We start from the raw sequence: 21,877 nt of genomic DNA, 5'->3' as shown, positions 1-21,877 counted from the left end.
GTGTCTTAGGATGCTGGATTCGGTGATGTAGACACCTGGCCCCTAAGGCAGGGCTGCCCAAATCCGGTCCTCGAGATCTACTGGCAGGCCAGGTTTTCAGGATATCCACAATGAATATGCATGAGAGAGATTTACCTGCACTGCCTTCTTGGTATGCAAATCTCTCTCATGCATATTCATTGGGAAAATCCTGAAAACCCGACTATAGGGCCTAGATCAGGGCTGCCCAAGTCCGGTCCTCGAGATCTACTGGCAGGCCAGGTTTTCAGGATAGCCACAATGAATATGCATGAGAGAGATTTACCTGCACTGCCTTCTTGGTATGCAAATCTCTCTCATGCATATTCATTGGGAAAATCCTGAAAACCCGACTATAGGGCCTAGATCAGGGCTGCCCAAGTCCGGTCCTCGAGATCTACTGGCAGGCCAGGTTTTCAAGATAGCCACAATGAATATGCATGAGAGAGATTTGCCTGCACTGCCTTCTTGGTATGCAAATCTCTCTCATGCATATTCATTGGGAAAATCCTGAAAACCCGACTATAGGGCCTAGATCAGGGCTGCCCAAGTCCGGTCCTCGAGATCTACTGGCAGGCCAGGTTTTCAGGATAGCCACAATGAATATGCATGAGAGAGATTTGCCTGCACTGCCTTCTTGGTATGCAAATCTCTCTCATGCATATTCATTGGGAAAATCCTGAAAACCCGACTATAGGGCCTAGATCAGGGCTGCCCAAGTCCGGTCCTCGAGATCTACTGGCAGGCCAGGTTTTCAGGATAGCCACAATGAATATGCATGAGAGAGATTTGCCTGCACTGCCTTCTTGGTATGCAAATCTCTCTCATGCATATTCATTGGGAAAATCCTGAAAACCCGACTATAGGGCCTAGATCAGGGCTGCCCAAGTCCGGTCCTCGAGATCTACTGGCAGGCCAGGTTTTCAGGATAGCCACAATGAATATGCATGAGAGAGATTTGCCTGCACTGCCTTCTTGGTATGCAAATCTCTCTCATGCATATTCATTGTGGCTATCCTGAAAACCTGGCCTGCCAGTAGATCTCGAGGACCGGACTTGGACAGCCCTGCCCTAAGGGATCAAAATGGAGACCATCGATTCATTTCAGACAAGCCAGGTGAAATCCACTCACAGATAAAATTCATCCCGTATTTCTATAATCGGAGGGAGAGGCATTTTCTCTACCGTTCTCCCAAGGGAGCTCAAAACGGTTTACATTCATTTATTCAGGTACTCAAGCATTTTTCCCTGTCTGTCCTGGTGGGCTCACAATCTGTCTAATGGACCTGGGACAATGGGGGGATTAAGTGACATGCCCAGGGTCACAAGGAGCAGCCTCGGGGAGCTGAGGCTCTAGCTTTAACCACTGCGCCACACAAAGAGCAGGTTTCAGTGCTAGGATGTCAGTTCAGATCAGAGAGGACGTAAAACAACCCCAGGACCAATAACTCTACCCCCATGGCACGCTAACTATGGACGCTTGTGCCCACTCCAACCATGAAGGCAAGGTTAGCCACTCCAACCAGTGTATCAAAGCTCTGTGGAAGATACAGGGTGAGTCGCTGCTTGCCCTGGATCGACAGCATGGAATGGTCCTACTATTTGGGCTTTGTGAAGGAAGCTGCTGCTTGCTCTGGATCGGTATCAGGAAATCTTGCCACTATTTGGGTTTTTTGCCAGGTACTAGTGACCTGGATTAACCACCGTGAAGATGGGCTACTGGGCTAGATGGACCCAGTGACATAGCGAGGGTGAGAGGTGCCCAGGGACTCTCCGCCCTCTCTTCCCCTCCCCACCTCCACATGCTCCTTCCCTGCAGTAACGTTCCTGGCGCGAGCAGGAACCCCCAAGCTGCTGTGACACCTCTGACATCACATCCTAGCTGCGGGGAACAGGAAGTGACATCAGAGGAAGAGCTGACACTGGCGTGACGGCAGGTTGGGGGCGAATGTTACAGAGATACGGGGGAAGGTAACAGTGAGGGGAGGGGCAGAGAGAAGGACGGGCGATAGCACCCCTTTACCACACCACTGGATGTATCGTTGATCTGACCCAGTAAGGCTATACATGGTCGGTCAATACGTATTATGCAGATGTATTTCATTCAAGGCCAGCAAAGATAAGGGCAGCAGATTCACATCTGTAAATAATAAATTATGCATCTAAATAACATTCTCAGTTATGAAGGGAACATGGTTTGGCAGGAGACCCTCAACACCAGACCCAAAGCTATGGATGAGAGGAACAGAAACACAAGCAAGCCTCTTGAATGGATGACTCGCAGCAAACTATGAAATGTTCCATGGTAATTCAGAGTAATGGACACGTACGGTCAGACCTGCACGAAAATTGAGAGCTGCCTTTTAAGGGTCTGTTGGATACGTCTTCTTTTCAACAAGTGCGACAAAATGTTTTTGATTGCTGGTCCAGCCTTTTGGAACTCGCCGCCTTTTTTAAAATTTACACAGGCGTCTATTTGGAGGTGCTCTGGTCGTTATGTCATGTTTTAGCATGGCTTGTGTCATGAAATATTATGGGCTCCTTTTGAAAAGCTGCGGTAGAGATTTCTACCGTGGGCCGGCGAGATAAATGCTCCGACGCTCAAAGGAGTTCTATGAGCTTCGGCGCTTTTACCTCCCGGTGCATGTTTGTTACAAACAAAGAGTTGGATTTCGCTATAGCCGGACTGTTACGCTCGTGTGGAAATCTCTTGCAATTCAGGATGTAGCGTAAAACCCATTTGTTTGTCCAAAGCGCTCTTTACGTTCAAGTTTTTTCAAGTTTAAGTTTATTAGGTTTCTTGATTAATCGCCTAATCAGACTTCTAAGCGATGTACATAGTAAAATTTACATTTGTTAGGTGACAATACAATACATAAATATAAATCCTCTGATGGGTTATGTTGTCATCGGACAGTTATCTATTAAACTGAAGAATGATGCTCTTTGATAATTGCTCAGATGCGATGATATAATATTGTGACCTTGTATTTTTCCTCTACATGATGTTACATAGAAACATAGAAATAGACGGTAGATAAGGGCCACGGCCCATATAGTCTGCCCACCCCAATGACCCTCCCCTACCTTTCTCTGTGAATAGATCCCACGTGTCTATCCCATTTGGCTTTAAAATCAGGCACGTCGCTGGCCTCAATCACCTGAAGTAGAAGACTATTCCAGCGATCAACCACCCTTTCAGTGAAAAAGAACTTCCTGGTGTCCCCGTGCAGTTTCCCGCCCCTGATTTTCCACGGATGCCCCCTTGTTGCCGCTGGACCCTTGAAAAAGAAGATATCTTCTTCCACCTCGATGCGGCCCGTGAGATTCTTGAATGTCTCGATCATGTCACCCCTCTCTCTGCGTTCCTCGAGTGAGTACAGCTGCAACTTATCCAGCCGTTCCTCTACAACCTACCTCAAGTTCTATCTGTACCCCTCTATCCCCTTATCCTCCAGGAACCTATCCAAACCCTCCTTGAACCCTTGTACAGAGTTCTGGCCTATCACATCCTCTGGAAGTGCGTTCCATTTGTCCACCACCCTCTGGGTAAAAAAGAACTTCCTAGCATTTGTTCTAAACCTGTCCCCTTTCAATTTCTTCGAGTGACCCCTAGTGTTTGTGGCTCCCCACAGTTTGAAGAATCTGTCCTTATTTACTTTCTCTATGCCCTTTAGGATTTTGAAGGTTTCTATCATGTCCCCTCTAAGTCTCCTCTTCTCTAGGGAGAACAGCCCCAGCATTTTTAACCTGTCAGCGTATGAAAAATTTTCCATACCTTTTATCAGTTTAGTCGCCCTCCTCTGCACTCCCTCGAGTACCGCCATGTCCTTCTTGTGGTACGGCGCCCAGTACTGCACACAGTACTCCAGGTGCGGGCGCACCATTTCGCGATATAGCGGCATAATGACTTCTTTCGTCCTGGTTGTGATACCCTTTTTGATGATGCCCAGCATTCTGTTTGCTTTCTTTGAGGCTGTCGCACACTGCGCCGATGGTTTCAGTGATGTGTCTACCATCACCCCCAGGTCCCTTTCAAGGTTACTCACCCCTAGCAGTGTTCCCCCCATTTTGTAGCTGAACATCGGGTTCTTTTTCCCTACATGCATGACCTTGCATTTCTGTACGTTAAAACTCATTTGCCACTTGTTATCTTGAACGTTGATGGCGGATGGGAGGGAGGTGGTGAATCTTGTTGAGAGATTGTCATGTTTGTATGAATCGATGTGATACAGTTGTGTATCTCCTCTGAAAATTGCTGCATTTGTATGCAATTGTGTCTGTTTTATCTAATAGAAACGATTTAAACATAAAATGAGAATCGGAGAAATACATTTTAACCTGCCCAGGTCATGTGCAAAAGACACCCTTTTAAATCTCTACATCCTGACCAAGTACAAACAAAAATGCCGCAGTTTACATGAATAAATGCTTCTAAAATGAGCCCATTAACTCAATTCTTTATTTATTTTAAATAATTTATATTCTGCATATCCTACAATTCTATGCGGATTACAAATTATTCAGGTCCTCAAGCATTTTTCCTTAACTGTACCGGTGGGCTCCGACTCTATGTAATGTACCTGGGGCGATGGGGATTAAGTGACTTGCCCAGGGTCACAAGGAGCAGTGTGGGATTCGAACCCACAACCTCAGGGTGCTCAGGCTGTAGATCTAACCACTGCACCCCACTCTTCCACTGTTGACTGGTCCCTTACACATCTTCAACGGCACCTGGCTGCCACACAGATCTCGCCATCCTGTGTCTAAATGTGTCCTCTATGCACAGGCCAGCTACCAAGGAAGGCTAGGTGAAAATCTGTCTTGCCTTTAGAGACTTATTAGGAACTACAGCATAAGGAAACCATATTCACGAGGGGCATTAAAATCAACAAAGGAGGTGCTAGGGGGTCTCTTTGCATCTCCTCTCAAGCTGCTCAGCTTGGAAACAGAGGGGCTGAGGAAGGGAGAGGCAAAGAGATCGTGAGGATCCCGAGATGAGAGATAAATTAACAGTCTTTGATCTTCCTACGCAAGCGAAGAGATACGCAAACGCCCAAGAAACCAGATGAAAGTGCCACGCTATAGACACCGTCGGTAAGTATGACGGCCGGACGCTGGATGAGAGGGTGCCGGCACGGTGTCTGAGACAGGCAGACCTCGTTTAATTACAGATGTGCCTCCATTTCCAGTCTCTCATCTCACCCTGCTTAGGAGTTTTTCCCAGGAAAGCAGAACACAGGGGTGGGGACGTCTCCAGATGTTCCCATGACACGGTTTTCCACGTGACTTCCCACTGGTAGCCATTACACTCGCACACATGCAGAGAGGTTTCCTGCCTCAGGAGGCTTAGAAAGAATTCACAAAACAGTTTCTTGTTCAGATGCAGAAGCCATGAGTGACCACGAACGCGCACAGCGGTTGGGTTGGAAGTAAGTGGGGGGGAGGACGGACAGATATTATATAGAATCTCATCACGATGAGCTCGCTCAAATTTAAGAGGTAATGGATTCAAGATACCACCTTTCTGTGGTACAACCCAAAGCGCTTTGTACATTAATTACTATATAAAGGAACATCACAGGAGCAAAAACCTCAATGACCCTTTCCAAACCCCCTCCGTGATTCATCACAGACCAGTACGGACATCCATCCCTTCTGCTCAACTACCAAAATACAGAATTCAAGTAACTCAGGTCCAGGTGTGGGATGGAGCAGTTCTCCTGATATTGATATTAGAAATAAAATACATTTTTGCTAAAGCGATTTTGGGGTTTCTAATGAAAGCCAGCCCTTCCCCCCCCCCCCACAGCTGATCAGATCTCCATCCCTCCCAACTCCCCTTGTTGCGTGTCACCGGGCACCGTTTCATCCGGCGTACGCAGAAGAGATGAGGCGGGAAAAGCGCAGGGGCAAAACCACCGTGTGCTGGCCCAGCTGCCACCAGCTAGTATTAGAGACAGTTCTGCACGTTTACATGTTTTGAGAAGACGGCATATTATCCGTTCTAACCACTGGGCCAACTGGTAAGTGAGAGGCGGACAAAGCTGCCTCGGTGGGTGGCGAATGGACCTGCGGCCATCACGACGAGCAGCGTTTCTGGGAGACTGACCAGCATTCATTTGAGGGGCAGGAGGGCATCTAAGCCTCTTCTCAAAGTCCTGTTTCAGAAAGAGACTTCAGTGCTCATGCAAACACAGACACATATTATATATTAGAGAGAGAAAGACAGACAAGTAATAAAGCAGGCAAGAGTAGCGTAGCGTGCCATGCCAAAGAACAGGCAAAGCATAGCACACGACGGAACAGGAGCCGAAGGCTAAGAGTGTGTCATATGAGATTCAAAAGAAAAGCAGCTCCGAGGACACAGGAGATGTTTCACTGCTGAGACAGTAGCGGTGACGACGGGAGCCTGGGACAGACACTAACAGAAGCAGAGCTGAAGCACATTTGGGATTTCTAGAGAAGGCAATGGCGAGGTGAGGGGTGGTGGGGGGAGAGAGTCGATGCCCTGCAGCCCAAACCGGCCGGGCCAAAGAGGTGCTTGGCGGCCACAGCTACTAGAGGGCTGGGAAACGCACCGAGCCGCTCGTGCCAACCGGGGGAGCCGACCCGGCCAAACTCTTCGGAGCCCTTTCCCATCCTGCTGACAGGTTCATCGAGGTCGTGCCGTTCTCATGCATACCAACCCAAATTTCCCTGTTCTCGACGGAAGCTCTGTGCTTACCATGAGAACTTCAAACTGCTCTCCCTTCCCCCATCCTCCCCCAGCAGCCCACGCAGTAATTACTGAGCAGAACATTCCCCGAGGAAACATCGGAGAAGCCATGCGCTTGCCTGCCTCCGACACGTTCTAGAAACATCCAAACGGTCTGCAATGACCCCGAAAACCCCCCCCCCCCCCCCAGCTACCAGCAGTGGCTACTGAAATGGCGAAAATGCACCTACCTTTAAAAGCAAGACAGGATGCCAACCCCCCATCCTCCCACATTTCAGGGTATAACTGTGGATGGAGTGAGCCGAGTCGTGCTCGGGCAGAGAAAGTGACACATTCAGGACGGGACCGCTTAAAACGCAATCGGAGAACAACAGCTAACGGAGAAGGGCAGCGTTAGCCTGCTTCTGAGCGGGGCGTGGAAGGACGCGCTGGTCCTGCTCACCCACAGTCATTGAGGACTTGCTTTTTTGTTGTGAATCGGCGAGCGCTGGCAGGAAGTCATATTGGAGAGCTAGTGAACAGGAAACAGCAGGTCACTGCAGCGAGAGGGGGGGAGACCTAGGAATGTGAAACTAAGTGAAGTGGAAACTATGAGGTGGGAGAAGGACTTTCATATCTCAGCAAAACATCAAGCAGGGGCACTGGGTTAGTACTGGTTCAGAGGGGAGAGTGCCCCCTACCACCATGCTGGGACACTGGGTCAGTGCTGGCTCAGAGGGGAGAGTGCCCCCTACCACCATGCTGGGACACTGGGTCAGTGCTGGCTCAGAGGGGAGAGTGCCCCCTACCACCATGCTGGGACACTGGGTCAGTGCTGGCTCAGAGGGGAGAGTGCCCCCTACCACCATGCTGGGACACTGGATCAGTGCTGGCTCAGAGGGGAGAGTGCCCCCTAACACCATGCTGGGTTTTAGAAAGCCCTGAGCTCCAGACGCGGCCTGGAGGTTAGGAAAAAAGAGACACATTTAGGGGCAGGGTTGGAGGCAGAACAGGAAGGGTTGGATGTGGAACAGGTGGGGCCATGCGGTATGAGACATAACTCTAAACAAAGTGGGATGAGGTAGAACGACAATATTTCCAGAAAAGCAGACATAAAAGGTAAAAAAAAAAAAACAATAAGAAGGGTCGGAAAGTTTCAGCCGTTAATCAAGAATGAATAAGAGCTGGAGACCTGGAGAGGCTGTAAAAAGCCTAGGACTCGAAAGCTTCTTTGAAAAGAGAACTTTTCAATGCCCTTTTTGAATTTCTCTAGGTTTTTTTCCCCCACCCTTAAGTGGACGGATAAAGAATTCCATATACGAGGAGCCGTTACCGAAAAAAAACGGCTGTGCGACGGGTGTAGATGACCTTTAGGGAGGACACAAATAGTAGGTTTTGTCCAGTGGATTTAAGTGATCTGGACGGTCAATGAAGAATGAGAATATTGTCAAGAAAACTAGGGGCCTTTGTAATCTGTGTTTTGAACTTTACCAATGCAATTTTGTGAGTTATTCTATATGAGATTGTGGTGCGACATGATCCTACTTCTTGGATTGGGTCATGATTTGAATCGCGGTGTTTTGTATCATCTGAAGTCGTCTTTCTGCAGAATGCCATTATATAGAGCAGGGGTGTCCAACCTTGGCCCTCGCCAGGTCGGGTTTTCAGGATTTCCCAAATAAATATGCAGATCTCATGCAAATTCATTGAGGAAATCCTGAAAACCCAACTGGATTGCGGCCCTCGAGGACCGACATTGGACAACCCTGATATAGAGAGTTGCAGTAATCGAGCTTGGATATCACGAGAGTGGTGGAAGAACCAGGAAGGAGGGCTCGGACCCAGAAGATTAGTCATTTCATTCCAGTTTGGCTGTCATTTCTCGTCTGCCCTTCACCGATGGACTCTACACGCCTGCCTGCTCTTCGCTTCCGGATCTCTCTTCAATCTCTCCCTTCCCTTCGAAGCCCTTTGCCGTTACTAATTCTCCATGCCTGCACTCTGTTTAATTATTGTGCCATTTAACTGTAATTTCTGTTTAAACACTTGACAAAAAGCACTTTTATAAATAAACAGCAGTAGGTGTCACAGCAAGGAAAGTCAACGCGGAATTTTTTCGTACTCGAAAGAGGGGTTAGAACAGGGAAAAAATAAACCCAATCGAAAGGAGGGAGAATGTAAGCCTCACAGTATCTACAACTGTTCCAGGGCAACTTGGGTACTCTCTGGGGTAAACTGCACAGATGGTCCTTGCAAATTTACATCAAAGAAATGCAGGCCAAGAACTGACCCCCCCCCCCCCCCAAAAAGAAACAGGACCCCGGACAAAGGGATTGAGGGGTACAGATAGGAGTAGAGGTAAGGTTATAGGGATAGTCAGAGACCAATGTTCAGGCAATGGGCCTGATGGGCCGCCACGGGAGCGGACCGCTGGGCGAGATGGACCTCTGGTCTGCCTCAGCGGAGGCAACTTCTTATGTTCTTATGGAACCCAAAACAGAAGCCAAGGATGATTTTCAGCTTTTCCAATGAGCTCCCTTAAGGACACACCTGGAGGGCACTAGCCGAGGGCAGAAGACCTGGCCAGGGGCCCATAATCGGGATCTTAGGCCTCTTGACATGCTATGACTACAGCAGCTGGTCTTCGTTCTCTTAAGTGACCGCTAGCTTCTTTTTCTGCGTTTCAACTTTCAGCTAAACATCTAATATTTATTTAAAATATTGATATCCCGCGGGTTCCAAAAGTAAATACGGAATCAAAAACCAAAATCCAATCGAATCCAATCCTTAGTCTTATACACCGGGTCATTCCCAAAAGGGACTCAAACCAGTTAACAAAATTTAGCTCAAAAGAACACAGGAAATCAATAATTGGGCAGGAAGATCGTCGATTACAATCCCTTATTTGTCAGCTCAAAATTTATTAACCAGATACGTCTTCAAAGTTTTTCTAAAACAAGTCAAAGAGGAGAGAAGTCTAATTTCTGAAGGGAGGTCCTTCCCGATTTTTACCAAGGCAAATGCCATAGAGTGTGAACGCCAACCTAAAGTTTGAATATCTCTAGCAGAAGGGAAAATCGATATAACGAAAGCTAAAAAAACATTAGAAAACGAGACATTTTTTTCTCTCCGTCTTGCTTTCTTTATGAGAGAGCAAGCCGTCTAACCCAGTGGTCCCCCAACTCTGTCCTGGAGGACCACCAGCCAGTCGGGCTTTCTGAATATGCATGGGGCAGATCTGCATTCCTATCATCTTCATTACATGCAAATCTCTTTCATGCATATTCATTAGGGCTATCCTGCAAACCTTGGGGGCCACTGGTCTAACCATCTTTTGCTGTTGGCCGTTGAACATCTCTACACTTTGCTATTTGCGTTCAGTCCAAAAAAGGTCAACAGCAGGTTCAACCCAAAGTGGTTCAATCCCTGATCCTAAGCACGCTAGATTATTGTAAATATCGCCTATCTGGGCATTTCTAAATATCTGTGAGTGAAATGGTGTGGTGGCCGTGTTAGTTCACTCTTCAAATAAAACCAAAACACAAAGGAAAAAGAAATACAGTAATACCCTTCAGACGTTCAAATACTTGAAGGGTATTAACGTAGAACAAAATCTTTTGCAGAGAAAGGAAAATGGTAAAACCAGAGGACATAATTTGAGGTTGAGGGGTGGTAGATTCAGGGGCAATGTTAGGAAATTCTACTTTACGGAGAGGGTGGTGGATGCCTGGAATGCGCTCCCGAGAGAGGTGGTAGAGAAGAAAACGGTGACGGAGTTCAAAGAAGCGTGGGATGAACACAGAAGATTTAGAATCAGAAAATAATAGTAAATATTGAAGAACTAAGGCCAGTACTGGGCAGACTTGCACGGTCTGTGTCTGTGTATGGCCGTTTGGAGGAGGATGGGCAGGGGAGGGCTTCAATGGCTGGGAGGGTGTAGATGGGCTGGAGTAAGTCTTAACAGAGATTTCGGCAGTTGGAACCCAAGCACAGTACCGGGAAAAGCTTTGGATTCTCGCCCAGAAATAGCTAAGAAGAAAAATTTAAAATGAATCAGGTTGGGCAGACTGGATGGACCATTTGGGTCTTTATCTGCCATCATCTACTATGTTACTATGTTAGCTTTCAACGGTCAGACCAGAGGAAGAAGAGGGTCCCCTATACATCTACGGACGAGAATGTAGGAGTTCGTTTAAGCTTTTCTTTTTAAAAATACTGCATCGATTCCCTTTAGAAGCCAAAGTTCTCTAGAAATTTTACGGTTTGGTATTTAAAATCCTTTACGGCAGAGTGCCAAAGAAGACGATTCAACTAGGTTCTAATCTTTAATTTTATATACTGATTCATCCCAACAAAAGGGCTCGACTCGGTTAACAAAATATTAATAAAATATACAAGAGATTAGAGCAGAAACTGTATCTTTTATACCCCCAAAATTGATCTTTTATGGTTAATTATTTGAAGAGGAGGAGCCATTAGTAAATTTCTGAAAAAAATATGTCTTCAATGCTTTACAAAAAAATGGGTAAATGAGAGAGAACTCTACCTATAGACGGAAGGACAACATAGCCAAATCCTAGAAGTATTTCATCTGTGAAAGCGTTTTCCTCTTTATCTTCTTATCAAGCTGCTGGGGCCTGATCTACTCTACCTAACGAAACAAGATTTCTTTTCTAGCTATGCTATTTTTAAGAAAGCTATCAAAACTGTCATCCATTAAGACAGCATTAGCTTAGGTTTGCTTTTTATCTTGCGTCAATCTGCAAGTTCCAAGACATATAATCTAGTCTTTTGTTTGCAATCTGCTTAAAACCATCGGCGGGGATTGGTGTAATAGAAAAGGTGTAACTGGAACAGTAATTAGGCAGGCGGTGTGGCCGCATAGAGCAGAGGCGTCAAAGTTGTGCCTCTCCTGCTTGGCCATGACACAGTGGGTGGGGTGAGAGCACTAGGGGACGTGTCGCACCGTTTGGGATGTAAATAAAAGCAAGAGGAAAAGGGCGGTGTTCACGAAACGAGAATATTGCAAGAGGCTGAAAGAGTCAAAGAAAGAAATCAGGATGGCAAAAGCTCAGACAGGAGTACAAATGCCTTCAGAGAGCAAGCAAGGTGCCGAGATGTTCTTCAGGTGCACTGGGGAAGGCAGGAAGGACAGAGGTGGAGTTACGAGGAAAGACTTCTGTTGGGTTTCACAGAAGAAGAAACACTGAGAAATTCCAAATAGCGAACGACACGGTGACAGAATTCATCACTGTTCCCATTCCCGCGGGAAACGATCCCGTGCCATTCTTTAGTGTCTATCCGAACCTCGGTCCTTCTCCACCAGCATCCTTCAATGCAAGGCTTGAGGGTCAGTGGCTGGGCCCATTCTGACTCTGATTCTTATGTGAGCCAAATATAAGATAATGAAGCCATTGTGACATCATTGATAAGCTTGGCCTTTATTAGTGGAATATGACATCACAATATCTGCTCTGGATACCAGAGACGGTCATTTTCTAGTGTCTCTCTCAACCTCAGAATATAAAACAGGAGAACCAAATCCACAAACTCCAAAGACGTAAAGCTAGGAGTGGAAATGTCCTAAAAAAAATATAAAATGGTGGACTCAAGTCAGTGGCTGGGCCCATTCATACTCTATTCTTCCCTCTCTCCTTAAAGAATGGCATGGACATGGTTTCCCTGTGGTTATCCGCAGGGACGGGAGCAGTGATGAATTCTGGAGATGGAGTAGAAGCCACAATGTACACAGAAGAGTTTATGAACAACTTACAGTACTGAAAGTGGACAGTCGTGGGACTGGATGGGCCATTCCACCTTTATTGGCCCTCATGTTTCTCTGTTTTGAATGAGATACATCCCAGGATGCTGAGGGAGTCTGAAGACGTTTTGACAGGTCCTCTGAAGGATGTGTCTGATAAGAGCCATACAAACGGGGGAACGTTCTGTGGAACTGGAGTTAGGCTGATGTGGTCCCTCTTCCCAAAAGCAGTACAGAAAAGAGAGTCGGGAAAGTACAGACTGGTGAGCCTTACCCTCAGTGGTGGGAAAGCTAATGGAAAGGATCCCAGACAACATTGCTTCACCAAAGGCAAATCACATCAAATGAATCTGATGCCTTTGATTGGGTGACAGGAGAACTAGATAAAAGGGACATGTGCTAGATGTGGTCTACTTAAAGCTCAGCAAACTCTTTGATACTGTTCCTCTTAGGAAACTCAAACGCAGCAGCTTGAGGGAGGGACCCAAACTAGTGAACTGTCTCACAACTTGGCCGACAGAGGCAACAGAGGGTGATGGTAAATGGAATTTGCTTAGAAGAAAAAAAGGTGTCTGGTGGCGTGTGTCTCAGATCGATCCTAGGGCCAATTGTGTTCAATATTTTTGTGAGTAATATTACCAAAGGCTTAGACGGAAAAGTTTGTCGTCTTGTGTACAACACGAAGACTGGAAATATAGTGGACAACTTGGAGGGCGTGCAAAGCATGAGAAGTGGTCTACAGAAATTAGAAGGGCAGGAGAATGTTTGGCAGTAAAGCTTTATTGTGAAGAAATGTAGAATGATGCATTTGGGGCGCAGAACCCCAAAGGAGCTGTATGATATGAAGTGAGAGGTTGATGTGTGGACCTTTGGGTGACGGTATCTGAGGATCTCAAGGTGGCGGCCAAGGCCAGAAAGGTGCTCAGCTGAATCATGAGAGGAGGTGATAAGGCCTCTATACAAGTTGTTGGTGAGACCGCACTTAAGAGTACTGTGTTCAGTCCAGATCTTTCCAAGGCCATAAAAAAAGAACAACTTTGAGTGGTTCAGAGGAAGGTAACCAATGGTATGGGGTCTGCACCAGATGACGTACGAGGACAGACTTGAAGACTCAAAGACAGAAATAGAGCTAGAGGACACAATAGGAGGCTGCAAGGAGTAGGGGGCAACTGAAAAGCTTTTTTCATGGAGAGGCCGGAGGATACCTGGAATGCTCTTCCATGAGAGGGGATGGGGATGAAAACAGAGACGGAATTCTCCAAAGAGGAGCCCGATACGGGAAAAGGGTGGAATCGAAATCTAGTCAACTAAACCATAACTGAGTCACAAAGAAAAGGCCTGGGGGGTGAGGAGGGGTTAACCTGCATGGAGCAAGAGGATGGATGGAAAAGCTTGGATGTCATATCGTTTCCCAGAGAAGCTTCTGCAGGTCCCAGACTGCGGAGGATACCACCCCGAGTGTTGGGGGATCCACAGTGTGGACAATAATTACAGTAATCTAAGGAGCTTCAATCCTTAGGCAGTCCCATACTGTGCATAACAGCCCTGAGGGTCCCCTGCTGCAAAGTTATATCTCCTGCTAAGTTTCCCAAGTCTGCCAGTCTGAATGTCGCCTTTTAAGCTACAAAAAAGATAGCCTGACAGCAACCTGAATAGCCATCTCTCATATATCCGCATGGGGCAAAAAGACCCCGCCACCCAAATCTTTCTCTCTCTCTTTCCCCTTCCCTCTTTATCTCTCTCTCCCTTCCTCCCTCCCTCCCTTTCTTTATCTCTTTCTCTCTCGCTCCCTCCCTCTCTCTCTCTCTCTTTCTATTTCAAGTCTGTCCTCGTACGTCATCTGGTGCAGACCCCATACCATTGGTTACCTTCCTCTACATCTCCTTACAAATTAGATGCACATCTCCTTACGAGAGGCATAGAGGGATATGGGTGACTAAAACTACATCAGGTGTATACCTGACTGGGCCTCCGCGTGTGCGGATCGCCGGACTCGATGGACCATGGGTCTGATCCGGAGAAGGCAGTTCTTATGAGAGCTGTTACTCGTAGAAACCTGGAAAGGGAGACTTGCTACTTAGCCCACCTCCAAAGGGAAGATCATTTCATCAGGTGCCAAGCAGAAAATTATAACCAAGGGTTTTTAATTGCAAGTTTGTTTATTTTTACCCAATTAGGAATTCAGAAATGTCCCCTTCTCTAAAAGTCTCCTCCCCCCACAGCCCTGCCGCTCTCAACGACAGTCCCACCACCATCTTCTCCTGTTCTTCAAGGACCATGAGCTGCTGAAAGAATGAGCGACCAAGAGTGGTCAGCAGGGAAAAAGAATCAGGGACGGGTAAGAGATGGAGGGTGAGAGAACCTACCAGTTGAAACCCCAAAACAGAAGAAGCCTTAGTTATAATGTACCTCCCACGAAGCTATGAGTAAGGCTTCTTAGCCACAGGAAGAACCTGTTAAGCATGGGCCTTGAATGGGACCATTCTTGTTGGCTCCAGAAAATGACAGGAGCTTGGAGAGGAGAAGGAATAGAGTGGACTGACAATAGAAAGAGAGAGAGAGAGAGAGAGGGATAAAGAGAGAGAGAGGGAGGGAGCGAGAGAGAGGGAAGGAGCGAGAGAGAGGGAGGGAGCGAGAGAGAGAGATAAAGAGGGAGAGAGAGATAAAGAGGGAGGGGGAAAGAGAGAGAGAAAGAGACCTAGAAAAGTCTAGAAGACATCAAACCATTCCATGGACACTAGACATGAAAACTTCACTTCAAAATTACCAGCACCCAGATGGACACTTTCTATATAGAGAGATAAGGTGGAAAGAAAGACCACAGGAGAAGACAAACAAACAGACCCAAAAAAATCTCCATTCTTAAATAAATAAATACAATCGGAGATCTGCAGAGCAATAGCATAGCCAGAAGTGAATTTCTGGGTGAGCCTGGGATGAATCCATGTACCTCCTCAGACCTCTCCTGCCCACCTTCCACATTAACAATTAATACCTTGGCTGGCAGAGATCCCCAAGCCTTGCCAATTGAAAACCTCTACTGTAACCTCCCCCCCTCCCCAAACCAGTTGACGTCAACATCTCCGTGTACACGCTCAGATCATGCACGTGAACTCGGCGTGCGTGGGAGTGCCAGTGACTTTGCCAGAGTTCAGACAGCCGAGGGCTTCTGGTACAGGACGTCTTCAGCTGATAGGGCAGGGGGGTTCCCCGGTCAGGTACACCAAAGGATGTGCAGCACTGCTGCGTGGGCTCCTTGCCAACCTAGGCTCACCAGCACAAGAGAGGGAAAATGCCAGGCCATGGGAGGCTGAATTTCACATTACAATGTTTAATCTCTGCAGCCAGCCTCAGGATTGTGGCTTTCAGTCCCTCCCCCCCCCACCAACCACCATCATCGGATCGTTCACTTTAACAGCTGCTGCAGCCCCTAGAGCGAACAAAATGAAGGAATGAATGTACCAAAGCAGGGGGCGGGAGGGGAATGTCATCCTTTTTCCAAATATATCCTCAGAAGCAGCACAACGAACAGTTTGCCAGTGCATGCACAGACATGGACCAGCAGCCCTGTTCCTCCTGACCTGGCACAATGCAAGCTTTCTCAGGCAGCCAAGTGGCCCAGTTCCTGGAGGGAAACCTTAATCCTGAATACCCCTCCTTTCTGGCACTTTTGGATATCTGTAGTGCCCGATTTCCAGCGGAAAGAAGCAAAGTGGAAGCCCCACAATGCACTGGGGGCTTGTAAGAGCAAAACCCGGATGTCTCAATCCGCCCTCCTTTTTCTGGAGCCATATGGTAACCCTACCAAAACCCATCCTCAGCTTCTGGCTGCCAACTGACTCCATGTCATCAGGAACCGGCTAATCCATAGGAGTCAAGCACCCACAACACCGGCTCCTATGGGCTAGTCCAGTCCTGGATTTACCCCAGCAAGAAACTGTAGCCCTGATTATCCTAGCAATTCCCTGCATGCAAAGCGGGTAAAATCAGGAATGACCACACGGGAAATGGAATGGCAATAGGGTTACTAGATGTCCGGATTTCCCCAGGGGGTCCGGACGGCTTTTCAAAACCCAGCACTTTCTCAGGTTCTAAATACATGCGCAGTCGTGCAGAAGGCGCAGTATGACAGCTTTTACTGGAGAAAGCTAAGAATTAGCCCAACGTGTCCTCCGTGAACTCGCGAGTCCCTAGGGGCCCCTCGCCAAGTTCAGGCGGGACACCGCGTCCGGATAAATCCCCTGTTACTTCAAGAAAAGCCATTACGGCGGGCGGATTGCTGCCGACGCGCGCACCCAGCCTCCTCACCTCGATAATGTCCGCGTTGGTCCGGCTCTCGTGAGGCTCGTTGTATTCCGTGTACTTCAGGAGCACCTTGTCCATGTCCGTGCTGGCGTACTGGAACAGCTTGTTCGAGTGGTTGAAGATGATGAGCGCAATCTCGCAGTCGCAGAGTACGCTCAGCTCGTAGGCCTTCTTCATCAGGCCGAACTTCCGCTTTGTGAACGTCACCTGCAGTCGAGAACAGAAAAAAAAGAGAGGCAGACAAGAGCGTTACCCAAATAGGCCTCAAAATAGAGCAAGACCAACGTATTTTGGGGCGGGGTTCGGATCGTTGCTGGAGGAACTGGGGGGGGGGGGGATTTTCTACATATATGGTGGGCCTGCCCTGCTGTAAAAGGATAATTGGCAAATGGTGGGATGTCTGCTGGTCCGTGTGTTGGCGGAAACGTTGCCCAGTGTGTTTGGAGAGTTGTTTATTGAATGTGGGAGTACCGGGCTTGACGAAACCGGAACAGAAATTTACCGCTTGTGTGTTTACAGCTGCCTGGTTGGCATTAGCCCATCACTGGAGGTTGCCGTGAGATCTATCACCGGCTGGACTACCTCCAACTCATGTCTACGTGGGATAACGCAGTACAGTAAGCGTTCTGTGATGCGATAGTTGCTCCCTGCCCAGATGGTCTAGTTGTCTTGGGGGGAGGGGAGGGGGGGAAAAAACCTGGGAAAAATTCAGAGTGTTTTTTGAATTACTTGTTTTACTGATACGGAGAATTTTGCTTCTTGAGTTCCGTACTATGTTTCTCTCGTGAAATAAACTTTATTGAGGGATACAGAAAGGGGTAGATATCAGCATGGAAACAGTATAGATAAAAGCAAGGGGGCTATAGGGCTAAATCATGATAACCTGACAGGTCGTGGACCTGATGGGCCGCCGCGGTGCGGACTGCTGGGCGCGATGGACCTTTGGTCTGACCCAGCGGAGGCAAATTCTTATGTTCTTATGTTCTAAAAAAAAAACAGAGCAAGACAGGCGTGGGGGAGGGGCATGGTGGGTGACAACTGGTTTCCGCTTGCGCAGAGACCACATTTCGGATTCCGGTTTGAGACGCTGAACCAGCTCAAAGGCCATCCGAACCCAAGCAAATGCGGGAAACGGGCATGGCCCTTGTGCACACGGCCGCAAGAAAGCGTCGCGCCCCTCACGTGCAGCTGCTCCAAGGCTCCACATCCGGTCCTGGGTTTACGCCAGCGCGTGCATAAACTTTCCGGGTCTTGCTTATTTTTAGGGAATGCAATCGAGATCAGGGCTAGCCAACCCCATCGGGCAACTCTGAAACGGTTACCGAGTACCTGGGAAGCTGCAGAGTGAAGGCTTCTGGGACAGGCTGACGGCAGCAGGATCAAGTTGGAAATGCTGCTGGCTGCAGAAAGTTTAGAAACTGCTGCGCCGGAGGAGGGACTGGGGACCCTCAGAGAGCCATAGCAGAGTCTGGAGTGAGGGATGGACAGGAGAAAATAAGTCCAAAACTTGGACAAACTCCGTCCAGCCAAGGAAACCGTCCAGCCCTACAGCAGCCATTACCCAGAAAGTGTCCTGGCCAGCCTGATATTTAAATTTTTAACAGCACCATAGAGTAGGGTTATTAAATTTAAAATGCAGTACTTCATAGTATCCTATACTGTGGATGTGTAAGCAGCGTTCCCCTTGTAAATAAGCACTCTGAAACATACATGTATTTACAGATTCGATACAGGGCTGCCCAAGTCCGGTCCTCGAGATCGACTGGCAGGCCAGGTTTTCAGGATATCCACAACGAATATGCATGAGAGATATTTGCCTCCACTGCCTTCTTGGTATGCAAATCTCTCTCTCATTCATATTCAGTGTGGATATCCTGAAAACCTGGCCTGCCAGTCGATCTCGAGGACCGGACTTGGGCAGCCCTGGATTAGAACTTAGGTGGTCTACTTTATATACCAGTCTCTCTCAAACTGTGTGCCATGGCACGGTGGTGTGCCCTGAAGAGATTCCAGAATTTTTCCTTATTTTTTTTTTTTTAAATTCCCTTCGTAAGTATACACGAGAATAGACGACATGTATGTCACGCACGCAAGGGTCTGCCAATGTTATGAGCGTCTGTGGCATTAGGAAACCACCGGCCAGACAAGCATCATTTTTTTTTTGACGCGTTCGGTCCTTGAGAAATCACGGCAAATAATTTTAGTTTTAGCTTTTATGCAGTGCTTATCTTAATTAAGGCGTTGCTACCGTTTGGATCTTCTTATCTTTTCGAACTTGGATTTTCAGCTCCGACAAATTAAATTAAAAAAAAAAAAAAAGAATACAGATGGCGGATGTTGAAAACTGTGTGTTTGCTTGTGGACTATCGAGCCACATTTTGAGTTGACTGGCATTTCTATTCTATCTACTTTAGTTTCACCACTTTTATAGCTTAAAGAACTTTTAAATAAATAACTCTCAAATGTAATTTTTTTTTCTTGGCTTTGCAATTTTATAATTTCAATTCTAATATGCCGTTTAGTGTTCCGGAGCTAAAAAAAAAAGTTTGAGAGTCACTGTGGTACGTACAGATCTGCAACCATAAGGACAGCGCTGCTGAAAATCATTACGGATCGCGCCGGGGCAGCGTGAGGGTGAAGTGTGGGCACTCCGGACACCAATACAGTAATATTCAAGGAGAAATGAGCTGGAGAGCTGTGCAAACAGCGTCCTCCCTGCACAAAGAATCGGCTTCACCCGTACACAGTGGCCCTGAAAATGTGTGGCCCTGAAAATGTGTCGCCTGATTTAAGTTCTGCAGCTGAAGCCCAAAACAAACGTTGACTAGTGGTTCAACAGTGGGCTTTGGGATTTTCAGTGACAGCTTGGAGGATCTCGGTGCAAGTCCCAGAGCGTGTCAAATATTCAAACTTTCCCCCCAAGCCTCTGTGAAAAAGTAGTAACGGGATTCATCTATAATCCCTCCCCCCTCATATCAAGTTCAGAGCCACACCAGCGATCCCTCTCTTCATTGCCCACCTCCCTAGGAAAGCTGCTGACCCCCCTGCACGACGGTAGACTCTTAACATTTCAGGGTCAAGCTCCGCTGTCATCCTTCCCACCCCAAGAGAGATGATGGTAATCCTGTAGCTACCCAGGCCCCAGCTAAAGACTGTTCATTCTACCGATTCCCAGTTAAAGAATGGAGTTTCCATCTTGATCCATGAGGGGCAATTTCACAAGCTCACACGATGTATCAGTACATAGCAAAATGGTGGCAAGGTCCCTACACAGAAGAGCTGACCACTGGAACCCAAGTGCCAGACTGGAGCTGGGGCAGAAAGGGAGAGGAAGAGGTTACCATAGTAGAAAGACAGAAACGTGATGGCAGATAAAGGCCAAATGGCCCATCCAGTCTGCCCATCCACTATCTCTTCCTCTCCCTAAGTAGATCCCATATGCCTATCCCAGGCCCTCTTGAATTCAGACACAGTCTCTGTCTCCATCATCTCTTCCAGGAGACTGTTCCACGCATCTACCACCCTTTCTGTAAAAAACTATTTCTTAGATTACTCCGGAGCCTATCGACTCTTCACTTCATCCTATGCCCTCTCTTTACAGAGTTTCCTTTCAAACGAAAAAGACTCGACTCGTGCACATTTACATTACGTAGGTATTTAAACGTCTCTTATCATATCTCCCCTCTCCCGCCTTTCCTCCAAAGTAGACAGATTGAGATCTTTAAGCCTTAAGATGACCACGTACCATTTTAGTAGCCTTCCTCTGGACCGACTCCGTCCTTTTTATATCTATTTGAATGTACACAATATTCTAAATGAGGTCTCACCAGAGTCTTCTGCAGGGGCATCAATACCTCCTTTTTCCTGCTGGCCATACCTCTCCCTATGCAACCTAGCATCCTTCTAGCTTTCGCCGTCACCTTTTCAACCTGTTTGGCCACCTGAAGATCATCACCTACAATCATACCCGAGTCTCGCTCTTCCGTCGTGCACATAACTTCTTCACCCCCCCCCCTAAACTGTACCGTTCCCTCGGGTTTTTGCAGCCCAAATGCATGACGTTGCCTTTCTTAGCATAAAATTTTAGCTGCCAAATTTCAGACCATTCTTCAAGCTTCGCCAGGTCTTTCTTCATGTTCTTCACACCATCCGGCGTGTCTACTCTATTGCAGATTATGGTATCACCCGCAAAAGGGCAAATCTTACCCGACAGCCCTTCAGCAATATCGCTTATAAGAACCGAACCTTGAGGCACACCACTGTTAATATTCCTTGTATGTAGTTTTATAGCCACACTCAAAAGTGGTTGACATACAGGTCCTTCAAGCATTTTCCCTGTCTCTTCCGGTGGGCTCATAATTATCCATCACATGTACCTGAAGCAGTGGAGGATTAAGGGTACTGAGGCTTTAGCTCCAACCACTACGCCACACTCGCCCTCGGAGGTCATACTGGCCGCCATGAGAGGAGAAAGGGCTGCAGCCCCTCAGACTAGGCCTACACAACAAAGCTCCTGGTCCGGTAGAGCTTCAATTTTTCACACACAGACTTCTATCCACTTTAGCCACCTCCGTCATCCACGACCACCTTAGATTGAAGGCAAAAATACCGTTAAAAGTAGAAGGCCTTGAATTGATTTCCAAGCGCTTGGAAGGCCCCAGGCAGCCCTGGATAAGCTGTTTGGAGATTAACCGCTGTTCCCTTTTGAACTCTTCTTTGTTATTCTTCTGGATAAACCGGGATGCCACAATACAGGAGTCTACACATGCCCTGATGCCTCCAGGCACGATCAGGGATCGACACGAAACATTTACTGGTTCTGCAATGGATATTCCCATGAAAAACAAGTTTACATAAAAACTCTTCCCGTTATCACGTGACTGTTAAAGCTCGGAAAGAAACAGATTTTCTTCTGCAGACCCACATCACGATTCTCTCTGCAAAGCAGCTGGAGGTGGCTGACGGCATGATAAGCGGAAAGTTCACTCGCTATCGCCTTAATGTTTCTAGGAGCAGAAAACGATAAAGAGCTTCTCAGATTCTTCATCTCATGGAGGATCCTTGGACAGCCCAGACGCTGAGCACCTCAGAAATTA

The 21,877-nt window shown here is 47.4% G+C and overlaps 1 protein-coding gene across 3 annotated transcripts in view; it reads right to left on the bottom strand.

Annotated features, from left to right (window-relative positions):
• The window catches only part of MEF2D (myocyte enhancer factor 2D), a 59,122-nt gene that overhangs the window by 28,211 nt on the left and 9,034 nt on the right, over positions 1-21,877 (bottom strand). For all 3 annotated transcript variants that reach the window (XM_033924246.1, XM_033924248.1, XM_033924247.1), the window contains exon 2: positions 16,785-16,988. In XM_033924246.1, the coding sequence (XP_033780137.1) occupies positions 16,785-16,988 (204 nt within the window). The remainder of the gene's footprint in view (positions 1-16,784; positions 16,989-21,877) is intronic.

The sequence above is a fragment of the Geotrypetes seraphini genome, chromosome 16 (assembly GCF_902459505.1).
Source record: "Geotrypetes seraphini chromosome 16, aGeoSer1.1, whole genome shotgun sequence".
Classification (NCBI taxonomy): domain Eukaryota; kingdom Metazoa; phylum Chordata; class Amphibia; order Gymnophiona; family Dermophiidae; genus Geotrypetes; species Geotrypetes seraphini.
The sequence above is the reverse complement of the archived record's forward strand: the minus strand, read 5'-3'. Positions and strand labels throughout refer to the sequence as shown.